At 38.8% G+C, this 14456-nt stretch overlaps 2 protein-coding genes and 1 long non-coding RNA gene across 3 annotated transcripts in view; 2 read left to right on the forward strand and 1 right to left on the reverse strand.

The window, feature by feature from the left end:
* The window catches only part of daam2 (dishevelled associated activator of morphogenesis 2), a 161217-nt gene that overhangs the window by 16589 nt on the left and 130172 nt on the right, over positions 1-14456 (reverse strand). The gene's annotated exons all lie outside the window — the stretch shown is intronic.
* On the forward strand, positions 1341-5285 carry LOC109989722 (interferon-inducible GTPase 5-like). The gene is made up of 3 exons (XM_065966672.1): positions 1341-1412; positions 2118-2691; positions 3865-5285. The coding sequence occupies exons 2-3, from the start codon at positions 2133-2135 to the stop codon at positions 4413-4415; spliced, it is 1110 nt and encodes a 369-aa protein (XP_065822744.1). The 5' UTR covers positions 1341-1412; positions 2118-2132; the 3' UTR covers positions 4416-5285.
* Positions 7005-8449, forward strand: LOC109989715 (uncharacterized). The gene is made up of 3 exons (XR_002278201.3): positions 7005-7304; positions 7383-7445; positions 7901-8449. It is a non-coding gene; the product is annotated as an uncharacterized lncRNA (long non-coding RNA).

The following is a 14456-nucleotide window of genomic DNA, read 5'->3' on the forward strand; positions in this document are numbered from 1 at the left end:
AATCAGGAAACATGAGTGTTGATATCAAAATGTTTCATATGTTTAAACTGATGTTCTTGAGTCTTTAAATAAAATAATTTAAACAAGCTTAAGTTAGTTATTTTACATGTTAAAAACCACTTTGATTTATTTATAGGTTTATACTAAAGGTTATTTTCTGAAGCCTCGTAATAATAAAATAATATATATTAAATATGTAGTTTTTAAACCACAATACCCTCTGTTCCTTCTACACTCTCTTTAGCAGTAATTGTGATGAGCGTTCACTGCAGTTTGTCATAAAAAAAAAGAATAAATTCTGATTTATCCACTTCTACACATATCTGTGTGTGTGTGTGTGTGTGTGTTTGTGTTTTGAGGGGAAAAATAAAGAATGATATGGATTTCACTTGAGAAAATAAAAGTCTTCCTGTTCGTCTGAATTAACGACGTAGATATCTCATTGAGAGGGAAAAAAACTGCCCCGTTTTTATTAACTAACTAGAGGCTTAACTAATTTATTCAGAAAAACACAAGATTTTTTATTTTCACTAGTTATTGCAATAAGCTTCTGTAAAAGAGGATTCATCTGATCCAATTAAACTTCAATAAGCAATAAACCTTAATGATCATTCTTACTTATTTGTAATTTATTTCAAGAGATAGACGCCTATCATTTGAAACTTTGAGAGAAGATGTCCAGTAGATGGTGCACTTTAACAAAGCTGTCCCTTCATTGCACTGCTTCCCCTCCTCCTCATCCCCACCCCTCGCTCAGTGTCTGGATTGAGTGCAGCCATTTCTAAGACTATCTCCATTCAGAGATGAAGCCCAGAGTTCAGAAGAAGTCTCTTCCCCCATGTTGTGGCAGTGCTAACCACTGGACAGAGAAATGTTCATATAAAAGAAACATGTTCGAGCCTCATAAAAAAATGCTGCTTAGAGCCAGGTTCTTTTTTATTCGTTTATTTTGGGGATTTGTATGCCTTTATTTTAGTGATAAAAGAGTGGATATAGTTGGCCATTTGAGAGAGAGAGAGGGGGGGGGGGGGGGGATGACATGTGGGAAAGAAACAAAAAACTGTTAAAGTCAATTAACAGCTGCTGAAATCATCAGACATACAAACTGCTGCTTCATGCAACATCTCAGAGACGAGGAAGTTTCACCACAATCTTAGTGCTTGTTTACTTTTCAGGGTGTGGCATGCTCTTATTAACCAGCAGAGGGTGTGAGAGCTCTCAGCTTCTACTGTTCCTGTAAATCAACATGTTTCTTAAAAGTCAGCTGCTTTAAAAATAAGTGTGTTCCTGAACTCACAGAAGGACTTTTGATTGGTTGCTGACCAAGACATATAAACCTTTCTCCTGTTTCTACGCTTCTTTGCGTCTGCATTTCTTAAAGAGAACAACTCGTACAGTGATCTTTTGATCTGGTGAGTATAGCATAAAATATGTGTTTAGTTAGTAATTATTTTCAATCTGCGTGTCTATGTCTGCTTTACTGTTTGTTTTTATGCATCTTTATCTGCTGCAAATGTCAGTTTGTATGTCTATTTTACTGCGTTGGTGTATCATCTGTGTTATTTCTTCAAAGCCTAACCCGGAACAAGGACTGCAAATTAGCCATGTCTACAAGTCCTAGATACATTACATCTGTTGCACTTTAATTAGATTTAACAATGCTTACATGTAATGTCCCTGACAAATAAACAGATTAATAAATAAACACACGCACTTTGCTCATTGTGAGATGTATTTGGTGTGAGTTGGGGACAAACATTCATATTTGAAGATCATTTGTGTGTTTGATGTTATATTCATTAACAGATTGTAAAGTCTTTTTTGTCAGTGCCGTACTTAGCACTGTGATAACAGTTAAATCTTGTCTTAGATCAACTCCAGCCTGCAGGGAAGATCAAGTTTCCTATTTTTTATTTTCACACAGTCCCCTTCCTGTCTTGGCAGAATTGAATCTCTGACTTTATGCAGAGAAAAGCTTCATGTGTTGCTGTACTTGACTTACTAAGTGTTTTCTTCCATCATACTTTCTTTGTGCATGATGTTTATTATTGTAGTCTTACATTCACTTTTATTCGTCAGAGGATTACAGTGACTTTATAACATCTCTTTTATTACAGTTTTCAAGAGGCACTATGGAGAATCAATCTGGTCGTCAACAAATAGATACAAAAATTAAAGAAGCTCTGGAGAAAAATGATCAACACTTAGCTCGTGCAAAGATCCAGGAATATTTGGACAAGGAGCAAAATGTTCCTCTAAATATTGCTGTCACAGGAGAGACTGGCTCTGGTAAATCCTCCTTTGTTAATGCCATTAGAGGTATAGACAACAAGGATGAGAAAGCTGCTCCTACTGGTTTTGTAGAAACCACCATGGAGGTCACACCGTACCCCCATCCAAACTATCCCAAAGTGATATTCTGGGATCTTCCTGGTATCGGCAGCACCAAGTATCCTGCTGCTAAGTACCTGAAGAAGGTTGGATTTGAAAAGTTTGACTTCTTCATCATCATCTCATATGATCGCTTCAGAGAAAATGATGTGAAGCTGGCTAAGGAGATTCAAAAGATGGAGAAGAAGTTCTACTTTGTTCGCTCAAAGATTGACCATAACATAAGTGACGAGAAAAGAAGTCAGAGAGACTTCAATGAAGAAAGGACCCTGACACAAATCAGGAACAACTGCATCCAGGGTAGGTGATGTATCGAAAATCAAACAATAAAATGTTTTACTTCACTGCTTATGATGTTTTTTGACATGAATTCTCTCTCTCTCGCTCTCTCATAAATATACATTGCACAAAAAGTAGGGACATTTGTGTTTGGTAGATTATTTCTTTGTTTTAACAAATGCAAGATGCACCACCACCATTAACTAATTCAAAAGGATTTATTAATTGGTGGAGCTCTTAGTTGACGCTTGGATCAATCTGTTATTTCCTTCCTACTTTAATGCCTAATATTAACATAGAAACATAGATTGATGAATGTGATACATTGAGCTATGAAAATGACGGTTGAAATGAAATTGGAAAGTTAATTTCCATAGTTTACGAAACAACAAAGACACTCACATTCAGGAACTGACAGATTTCTCACAAAATTGAGCCCAATAACTGTTGAAGAAAATTAGAGAATTCGATGCTCTAGGATTATTTGCCACAACTAAACCTGTAATGCAAGCTGTTCAAACGACTCCTGAGACAGCTGGACAATTTATGGCATTTCAAGACTCAGAACTGCAGGCAGGCAGTCTCTCTCTAGCTATCCACTCCCAAATTCTGGAGGAAGTCTCCGATAAACCCCGCTCTGTGAGGGCGAGCATTGTCGTCATGGAGACTGTAGAGATATGGGATTGTCACTTGTTGCATAATCTCATCTCGATATCTGTCTAAATTGAGATTGCCTCCTATGATGTTAGGAGTTTCCAACGGCATAAGATCTATTGCCAAGAAGCATTGTTACAACAAAGGAATAATCTACAAAACACACATTTACTTACTTTTTGTATAGTGTATATATATATATATATATATATATATATATATATATATATATTTAAATGTATTTAATATTAATTTCTATAGCACTTGTGTCAAAAAAACCTGTTACACTACAATGACCTTATTTAAAGACGTCTAATTGAGAGCAGTGTTTCTTTGTCAACATGCAGCCACACTCAGCTTGTTTAATCGTGATGAACTCCTATTTGATGTTTGATAGCATGTCAAAATATATAAACTACAAACCAGTACAGTTATTGGATTAAAGTAATTATCTGTTAAGATCAAATTACTTTAATGATTATGAAGTTTTTCTGCTTTGAGAACAAACTGTCCTAAAATAACTTATTTTTCCTGACACAGGTCTTCAGGATCAAGGTCTCCAGTCTCCTCAGGTCTTCTTGGTGTCCAGCTTTCACCTGACACTGTATGATTTCCCTCTGTTAGTGGAGACCCTGAAGGAAGAACTTCCTGAACTCCAGAAGGAAGCCTTTCTACTTGCCATGCCCAATATCAGTCTGGACATGATCAAAGAAAAGAAAAAGGCTTTCCAAGCCAAAGTCAAATACTGGGCTACTCTATCTGCTATTGGAGCAGCTGTGCCAGTTCCAGGTGTTTCTGTCGCTGTTGATACAGCCTTGCTTGGCGGTGTTATCAAACAATATGGATTTGGGTTTGGTCTTGACATCCCATCACTGAAGAGAATGGCAAAATACTCAGGGGTTTCTTATGAGGAATTGAGTAAAGTCCTCAAGTCACCTCTGGCAACAGTAAATCAAACTCCTGAACTTTTACTGAAGTGGTTGTCTCAATTAGGCAGCTTAGTTGCATTAATGGCAGCAGAGGAGGGGTCCAGATTCATTCCAATAATTGGAATCCCAGCAGCAATGGGCCTCTCTTTTACCTCTCTTTAAGTCTTAACTTTTCCTCAACATGCTCGCTGACGATGCAGAGAGGGTATTTACTAGGGTCTGCAGTTGAACATCTCATGCTGATATTGTTAAAGAAATAGCATTCAGTACATATTTTTGCTGTCAAAACAATGTGTACATTTTGAGTTATTCATTGAAATCACATTAAAAATATGTCTATTGATCGTCTTCATAGTGATAATGTTATTTTTGTATAAAGGTTTACAATGCATGGAGCTTAACTATTATTTTGTACAGCTCTGCTGTTTTTAAGTGCTGTATACTAAACTGATTTATAATCCAGCTGCACATATCAGTAATCTGTTCAAATCAGGAAACATGAGTGTTGATATCAAAATGTTTCAAACATGTTTAAACTGATGTTCTTGAGTCTTTAAATAAAATCATTTAAACAAGCTTAAGTTAGTTATTTTACTTGTTAAAAACCACTTTGATTTATTTATAGGTTTATACTAAAGGTTAGTTTCTGAAGCCTCGTAATAATAAAATATTATATATTAAATATGTAGTTTTTAAACCATAATACCCTCTGTTCCTTGTAACTGTCTACCCTCTCTTTAGCACTTATTATGATGAGCGTTCACTGCCATCTAAATGGTAAATGGGCTTGAGCTTATAAAGCGCTTTTCTAGTCTTCCGACTACTCAAAGCGCTTTTACACCACATGTGGTCATTGTACTGATTTACACAAAATGTAATTAAAATTTATAATACAGATATTCAATTTAAATTATCAACATTAATCAAAACACAACTTTATCTTTATTATAAGCACTTTTTTACATTACTGGTGTCGACAATTTACATGATTAATTTGTCATCAAATAACATGAATAGTTTCTGATTTATCCACTTCTACACACATATCTGTGTGTGTGTGTGTGTTTGTGTTTTGAGGGAAAAACAAAGATATGGCTTTCACTTGAGAAAATATAAATCTTCCGTTCGTCTGAATTCACGACTTAGATATCTCATTGAGAGGGAAAAAAACTGCCCCGTTTTTATTAACTAACTAGAGGCTTAACTCATTTATTCAGAAAAACACAAGATTTTTTATTTTCACTAGTTATTGCAATAAGCTTCTGTAAAAGAGGATTCATCTGATCCAATTAAACTTCAGTAAGCAATAAACCTTAACGATCATTCTTACTTATTTGTAATTTATTTACTTATTCATTTCAGGAGATAGACGTCTATCATTTGAAACTTTGAGAGAAGATGTCCAGTAGATGGCGCACTTTAACAAAGCTGTCCCTTCATTGCACTGCTTCCCCTCCTCCTCATCCCCACCCCTCGCTCAGTGTCTGGATTGAGAGCAGCCATTTCTTAGACTCATCTCACCTAGAGGACTATACAGCCTCCCTAAGAGGGTCGCACACTAACCACTAAGCTACCAGCGCCCCTGAATTATTTTTTCTAATAGAACCAGCAGGTGTTGTTCAAATTAAAAAAGTGAAACGATAGTGGCAGTACTGGCAGTACGGGTATGCAGTATAAAACAGTTTGTTCCTTCATACAGCAATGAATCTCAAACACATTCACGCAACACACAGAAGAAATCAGGAAATCAAGTGCCAGGAGTTCTTGAGATAGATAAAATTGCTTCATGATGAGGTAACACCACTGAGCCAGATCCCTCATCTCCTCTGCAAAAATCAAGAAATCAAACTTTTATTTGCATGGCCCCATTTCATAACAAATGTTATCTCAAGACACTTTACAAAAGAGCAGGTAAAATACCTGGATATTAATCCATTATGAACACTAAGCAACATTACTGTCATGATCCATATCCTGGCAGCTCCTCTCTTTCCTTTTATATGTTGTTTGTTCATTCCCTGGCTGTATCAGAATTGCCAAGTACCTACTCAATCTGTCAGTAGGCAGTAGACAGTAGACAGTACCTACTATCCGTGCTGCATACTGTTTAGTACCTACTATTTAGTAGGCACGCACAGTAGGCAGATATTTGTTCCTACTTCGTCTGATTCATTCAGTAAGGAAGTGGTGTCATTTACGTTTCCCGAACCGGCTGCATCCACCCGTTTATTTTGTTTTTTTTGTTTAACTTTATTCAAGAAGAGTAATGCGCATATACAGTCAGGTAAACAAAAAACAATATCACAATGTAAATCAAGTAAAAGACAGATTAAATAACTAAATAGCATACAGTAGGCTACATAAAGGAAAGTAGAAAAGAAAGACAGTAATATACAGAATATAAAATAAACCAATAAAGACGCATTTAAATAATGAAATAATTATTTAAATAGAGGGAAAAGGTTTTATAATAATGTATACATTTGTTACATTTTTTGTTGTTAACTAAAAGTAGTGATTTCAGTCGGGACTTTAAATTAAGATTAAATTAATCCACACACGTTTTATTTTTATTTTTTTGAAAAGCTGCCGCAAAATCAGGCATTTTAAGCCGCAACAATCCCCCAAACAGTCTGCAATATCCTGGAGGGACTGTCTAGTGCTTTTGAAACACAATGTGAATTCACAAACTGGGACACCAATATTAAGCTGCCGCCAAATCCATATGAATGTACAAAGATGACGGTTGAGCTTAATTACCGCGCTGTTGCAGAAATGAGTCTGAACAGGACTTTTGACAAAGCACATTTTCAAAGATTCCCTCAAAGATTACTTTACAGCCCGTCTCACAGCTTTTTGTACATATTAATAATTTAGACCTAAGCCTTCATTTATTGTCCTCTCTTCCCTCCTTGTCTGTCTTCTTTCAGGTGTGTTTGTTTGGGAACTCTGAGGTGTCCTTGAGAGATTTCTTGCGCTCAGGATCATCAGAGGAAGAGCTTCTGCAGATCATCGGAGCAGCAGTGGGCAGGAAGAAGAAACAACATGCAGGTAGACTTGTCTTCAGACACACCGGGGTCGGGGTAAACTTCCACATGAAATGTTACAATCTTCTGTTTGCGTCTCCAGGAATGTTCAATATCTCCAAGATGAAGAACCGGCTTATGATCCTCATTGGTGGGTGACATGGCTGTACGTACAAACCTCTCACACTCAGATTTTTCCATCACTGCCCAGTCAGGATTTTCTGTAAATACCACTGTATTTGCAGCCCTTTCACACTGAAATATAGACAATCAAATGTACATTGAACCAATGACAGATACAATCTTGATCGTATTCCTACATGTTTGAACCTGAGCTCTATAATTTGGGGTCTAAATGACAAACAGGTACAAAAAGCTGTGAAATGAGATCGCTTCAACCAGCAGATGTGACACTGGCTGTAATTTTTGCAACAGTTTGTTTGCATGAAAAACACTGATCAAAGTACTTCCATTCCAACTTTATTACCACAAAGTCATTTAGATCTAAATATATATAGAAGGATCAGGTGTTACCATATTAAAGTAGTATTACATCTTCATCTACATACACACTTTCTTGTTTTTAGCATTGTCCTTGACAGATGCTCCTTTTTCCAACAGGTACCAGATTCCAACCGCCTATGTCACAAGACAGCCAGAGAGATTTCCCCGTTGTTTCCCAGCTTCCAAACAACACAGTCCTCTCTGCAGACACAGCTCCTCATATGTGCGCTTCAGGCAGCAGGAGAGTCCAAATGAGAGAAATGGATTTATTGTGCCTTCCACACTGCACTCGTTCAATACAAGGAGACTGTTTTTGCTCCTCTAGGACCCAAATGAGTGGGGGAATTCATGCCTGGTCAGAAATGAACAATGAAACACCCAATGTGACAGAAAACATCCAAAGTGAAACACTTCTTCCCTCCTCTGAGATTGCAGATAGTCTCAATTTCAGCAAGACTTCAAATTCAACCTCCCGCACAAATATCAGGAGAAGCATTAATGAAGGCTGTCTCAGGTACGCAATAGCCAGGAGTCCTAACGTTCTGAAGAAGAACGTACTCAGGACTCTAGGAACGCCTGTTTTTTGCACACTAATGAATGCCAAAATGAATGTAAAGCACTACAATGTTAGACTGTGCCATAATAAAAGCTCAAGTGAAGACCATAGTCTTAAACTCCGACGGTGTGTCAGTGATCAGAGTAGGTCAAGCACAAGCGTCTCCAACACCCACCAGAATGAAACCACTGAAGACCAGCTGACGCACACAGCAGACCTCGGTCCTCATCCCACTCTGCCACCCGCTCCCCTTGGACCACGTCTCAGTCACCTCTCACCTGGATGAGCTGCAGGACGCTGCGGTCATCACAGCAACGTGTCGCACTACGGGAAGGACAGGGGTCGAGATTTGTCGACTGGAGTGAGCTCAACTACCTTCAGCTCAATGCCAGCAAGACAAAGGAGATGGTGATTGACTTCCGCAGTTACCCCAGACTGCACTGGTGAACATCCAGGGCTTGGACATCGAGAGGGTGGAGAAGTACACATACCTGGGTGTTCACCTCAACAACAAACTGGACTGGTCACACAACACCGACGTCCTGTACAAGAAGGGCCAATGTCGACTTCACCTGCTGAGGCGACTGAGGTCCTTTGGAGTGTGCAGGACTCTGCTACAGACTTTTTATGACACTGTGGTGGCGTCTGCACTTTTCTATGCAGTGGTCTGCTGGGGAGGAGGGCGCACAGAGAGAGACAGGAAGAGACTGAACAGACTGGTCAGGAGGGCCAGTTCTGTCTTGGACTGTCCTCTGGACTCTGTAGAGGAGGTGGGTGAGAGGAGGTTGTTAGTGAAGCTGACATCCATCATGGACAACCCCTCTCACCCCCTGCATGACACTGTGGGGGCCCTGAGCAGCTCCTTCAGCAGCAGACTCAGACACCCACCCTGCAAGACAGAGCGCTACCGCAGGTCGTTCATCCCATCTGAAGTCAGACTGTTTGATCAGACTGTTTAACAACATCACCACCTCATGCTACACATTGTGTGTGTTTTGTTAATAACAAGTTACTGTGTAATTTTACATGTACATTATTGTATTTTTTTACATTATTGTATTTTTTTACATTATTGTATTTTTTATTTTTATTTAAATGATGTAAATATGTTTGATCGGTTTTTTAACCTGTATTTTTATTTTTTATAAGTATATTCCTCGTCCCCTGTTTTCTGGAGCTGCTGTAATGCACAAATTTCCCCCATGGGGGATCAATAAAGTTTATCTTTATCTTTATCTTTATGGAGTCCTTGACAGCAGTTTCTGTTGCGGCATTGACCGTCTACGACATGTGCAAGGCCGTGAGCCATGACATCGTCATCACAGATGTCAAACTGGTCAGTAAGTCAGGCGGGAAGAGGGACTTTCAGAAACAATGATTTGTAATCGGCATGAAGAAGTGCACCTTTTTCACTTGATTTGATGTATGTTCTACAAGCTGAAGGTAGTGATCAGAAAGAAGAAAATATATAAAGTTATAGAAAAAATGAAGAGACCACTGCAAATATTTCTATCAGCATCTCTATATGCATAAAAGGCATCCTTTTGTAGTGTCTGATAAAATTCAAAGGAGGCACATCTCATTATACTAATTGAGGATTTGGTGATCACCTCACAAACCATTCAATAAAGCTGAGCTGCTTGAATTTTTGCGTTAAGAGTGGTATAATGTCCCCCAACAGCAACGTGAAAGACTGTGTGGAGAGCATGCCATGAAACATGAAAGCTGTGGTGGGACGCTGGTTTAACTCGGTTGGTAGAGCATGAGTCCAACATACTGAGGCCTCAATGCTTGTTTGACTCCTGACCATGACCATTTGGTGCACGTCATTTCATTCTCTGTCTCTTCTCAGCTTTCCCTGTCCAATAAAGACAAAAAGGCTGAAAAATAATCTTGAAAAGAAAAAACAAATCAGCAATGGGTTGCACCAGCTGTGCATAAATCCAAGCATAGGTTAGTTCCCACTGGAGATTACATCCCTCATAAATGATCATGAAGTGTTTTAAAGCCTTGTGCTGTAGTTGATGATTTGACCACTAGATGTCACCATTGTTTCTTTACACCAGCTGTACATTAAGAATGTAGTTTTTAGTTATAACCTGATCATCCTGCCTTGTCATATTTTGCAGAACTTTTTCGTTGCTCTTTGTCCATTAACAGAAGTTACTCTCAGCTGTTTGTCTGTTTTAAAGACAACAAGGCTTGAGAGACAAACACACTGCATTAAGATAAAAGCTTTCCACTGACTGCTCACATGAAGTTAAAACTTCATCTCTGAAACAATATTTTGGTTAGTTTAGATGTGACAATATACTCGTTACAATGAACCTTACATCCCTGTGGGGCAGACAAACACTGACATGACTGAAGCTGCAAATCAACAAGTTTCTGAAATGACTATTTTTCTTACATGTTGAATTCTTTGATAAACCTCAATGAACTATGAAGAATATTAAATTAAGAATGAAGTCTAGGTACTTGACCTGTTAAAGCTGGCAGAAACAGATGAATGGGAACAGAGGAGTGTGTGTGTGTCTCTAAATGACCTCTTCTCACCTGCTTCGTGTTGCAGTAAAAAACTTCACTACATGTCTGAGCATTTGACATTTTGGGGTTGACTCGACTGTAGGAAATATAACAGTAACTACTTTCAGCATTCCCCTCCAAATCTAGTATAAAGTGAAATGTTTAGACAGTGTAGGCTATACTTTACTTTGACCTCTTTAGTGCAAACTGGAAACATGACAGTGAGGTGACCGTTCTATACCCATTACTCTTTACATAGTTGCAGATAAAGATTATGAGAGTAGAGTATTAGGGCCACTGAAACATTTTTTGGGGGGGTCCGATTTACTTATTTTTTATTTTTTTAAGTCTGACTGAGAAAAAAAGTCAGAATCCTGAGATTAAAGTCCAAACCCTAACATTTATTTTTCCGTGGCCCTACTCCTCTTCCGTACAAATAACACAAACCTGTTCCCTGTCAAAGTTTTGTGTTTGTTAATTTGCTGTTTGTGCTTGGAGAAGTAATTTCATAATTATCATTTGTGTCAAATCCCTGATTTCTAAGGTAGTAGTTGCACTCAGAGGACTTTGGTGGGAACAAAAGCGCACCAAACCCCAAACCGAATTCCGTGATAATGTTGCATTGATACAGACTTGGCCGTCCCAATTTTTTATTTTTAATGCTGTTTATTATCATTCATTATTCATTGTTGTTTGTGTTGATCGATTCTGTTCACTGTTTTTTTTTATGTGAGATTTTGTGGGAGAAACCAGAGCACCTGGAGTAAACCTTAACACACACAGGACATCCAATCTCATCAACACAAAGGAGGACATCATGTGCCGCTAGCCGCTGATGCCTCATGGTGACTCGAAAAGGGAAATAGAAGAGGGGAACAGAAAGGTTGAGTAGAAAGAGAAGAAAGGGACAGGACAATGATGTCTGTTAACCATTTAGGTCTTTCTGGTCAGCAGCCTTTTGAACTCCAAGTTTTGCTTAATGTACTTGGTGGTCTGCACAGTGGCCAATCTCCTCAAGGATTCTCGAGACTCCTTAGAATGGTAGTTGTAATTCTCGGCAAGCTGGGGGCAGGACTGTCCTTTGAATGTGTTCTTTCAGTTAGTAGATGGCAAACGGTTTACCAGCGGATTGATCCATTTATTGGCTCTGTTAGATGGTGGCGTCTTGTTCTGTTTTAAACACTTTGTGGTGCTCTGTATATTTTCAGTGTCATATATTGACCCTGACTCTTGGGTGTCAGAAATTGAGAGACAGTGGTTCTGCTTTAGATGTACCTCACCTAGCTCTCCAATGTGAGCAGTGCCAGAGTTATGCAAAGTTTTCTCTGTACCATTTGCTTGATGCTGAGACAACTCTGCACTAGCAGGAGAACACTCGGCTGAAGTTTCTCCAGCCCTGAAATTGTCTCTACAGGAAATGGATGTAGGACTTCTCAGCCTCCACCTGTCATCCCATTTGTTAAATATTTTAGTCTCCTCGTCCAATGATAGAAAGGGGTCATATTCCTCCTGCAAATCATCTTTCTTCTCTTCTTCTTGCTTCTCTATGCTGATGGTGATCTGAACATGAGCTTTTTACACTTTACCGGCTTGTTATTAGCAGTAGATCTTTGCATGCACTTCTTCTCCCTTTCTTTCAGTTTCTCGAGTTTCAACCTAAACTCCTCTGCACGCAGCTTCATCATCATCTCTATGTAATGCTTATTTCTCATTTCTGCTAAAACTTCTTCAGGAATTTTGTCAAGCTGATCAAACAGTCTAAACATACGGCGCTCCAAAGTGTTGAGAGTGTTAAACCGAGTATCTACTATGGTGCGATACACATCAGTCACATCTGGACTGTCCAGGCATCTCCCCACCAAGGCTGCACATAGCCTTGGACTGAGGCAAGAAGTCGATGACAATTTGTTTATACTTAGCGTATTTACGCATGATTTCTTCAGTCTGTTCCAATTCATTTTTAATGGTCGCTATTTTGTCATGTAAGTCCTCACTTATCACGTTTAAATCCTCTTTTGAATTGTGCGCTCTATCAAAGTCCAAGTTGGCTTTTGCAAGTCTTTCCTCAGCTCTGTTGAGTGACTCCCTGTGACCTTTTTTAATACGATCAAGCCGCCGCTCAAGCTGTGACACATCCTGCACATCCTTTGCTTCTATAGCTTTGTGAAACTTCTTAATCTCACATCTTTTTATCACCAGGGATGCCAAAATCATGGCTCTCTTCTTTTCGATAGAGAGAAATTTCTGCTCCGGTTGTCTGTTTGCCATTGTGTTTGTTATTTTATAAAACTCAATCGCACCTGACAAAATAATAGACTTTGAACTGGGATGAGGTTTGTTTTGCTCCTGTTTGTCTCTGTAGCTGTGTTAGCTATGTGTTTCTAGACGTTTGTGTGTTCTAGGACACAAATAACAGGCTGGCACTGACATCACAACTATCCTGTGACATCACAGTCCTTTGCTGAAATACACAAAGATGCACAAACAGGATCATATGAACATGCACTAATGGAGAGGTCTCAGAGTGAGGGGGCTGCCCACAGCGAGCGCTTCAGAGCAGTTTTGGGGGTTTGGTGCCTTGCTCAAGGGCACCTCAACAGTTCTCAGGAAGTGGACTGGTACCTCTCCAGCTACCAGACCAAAATGAAAATTGATGGAAATTACACACGTACATCCTGAATTTGAACACACAAACTCTCATATCTGCTGGGAATTAAACCAAAATGTGAGATTAGAGCTGCACAATGTATCACAGCCTGTTAGAAGCTGAGGACAACCAGACGAACCTGAACACACACAAATACAGACACACACACATGAACAAAGCTACAGAAAAACTACTACATAAACATAATTACAACACACACACACACACTAAAACATTCAAACCTAGGTGAGAAACAGCTCACTAAATGTTCCCACACTTTGAGAAGTAGCCTACTGTCATGAGTTGGTGTGGTGAGTTTTCCTTTTTTTTGTGTGGCGTCATTAAAACGTTTCACCTTAGTGAGCACGTATTATAACTTTTGTAGACACAAATAAACAGCCAGTTGACCGCTGCTGCAATCATCAGTCACAGAAACTTCTGCATGCAACACCTTTAGAGACGAGGACGTCTCACCACAATCTTTTGTGCTTGTTCCCTTTCCCATGGAGTGATTTCCTGTCCTCTTAATAAACCTGAGGAGAGAATCTAAGAAGTACGAAATCAAAGTGAAAGCTTTTGCCATGAAAAATAACATTTGTAAATTAGTAAAAACCTAAAACACATTTTATTTCAGAGCTGCTGAAACATCCCCATGCTTCTGATATTATTCACCATTATTAGTGCTGTTTAAAGCTGAAGATATCACACAATAAGGGCTCCCAACATCACTAGTTTTTGAACAGACAAAGCTTTGATGAAAACTAAAGATGTAGAAAAGGAGGATTTCAAGCAGCAGCCACAATAAAGATTTGCGCTATTATTAACCTGTAGAAGACGTGAGAGCATGCAGCTTCTCCTGTTCCTGTAAATCAGCATGTTTCTTAAAAGTCAGCTGCTTTAAAAATAAGGGTGGTCCTGAAATAACAGAAGGACTTTTGATTGGT

Source organism: Labrus bergylta, chromosome 18, assembly GCF_963930695.1.
Source record: "Labrus bergylta chromosome 18, fLabBer1.1, whole genome shotgun sequence".
NCBI lineage: Eukaryota > Metazoa > Chordata > Actinopteri > Labriformes > Labridae > Labrus > Labrus bergylta.

Excerpts from the sequence above, each read along its gene's own strand:
- LOC109989722 (XM_065966672.1), top strand. The coding sequence starts at position 2,133 with ATGGAGAATCAATCTGGTCGTCAACAAATAGATACAAAAATTAAAGAA. Across the intron at positions 2,692-3,864 it reads CAGGAACAACTGCATCCAGG|GTCTTCAGGATCAAGGTCTC; the intron begins GTAGGTGATGTA and ends TTCCTGACACAG.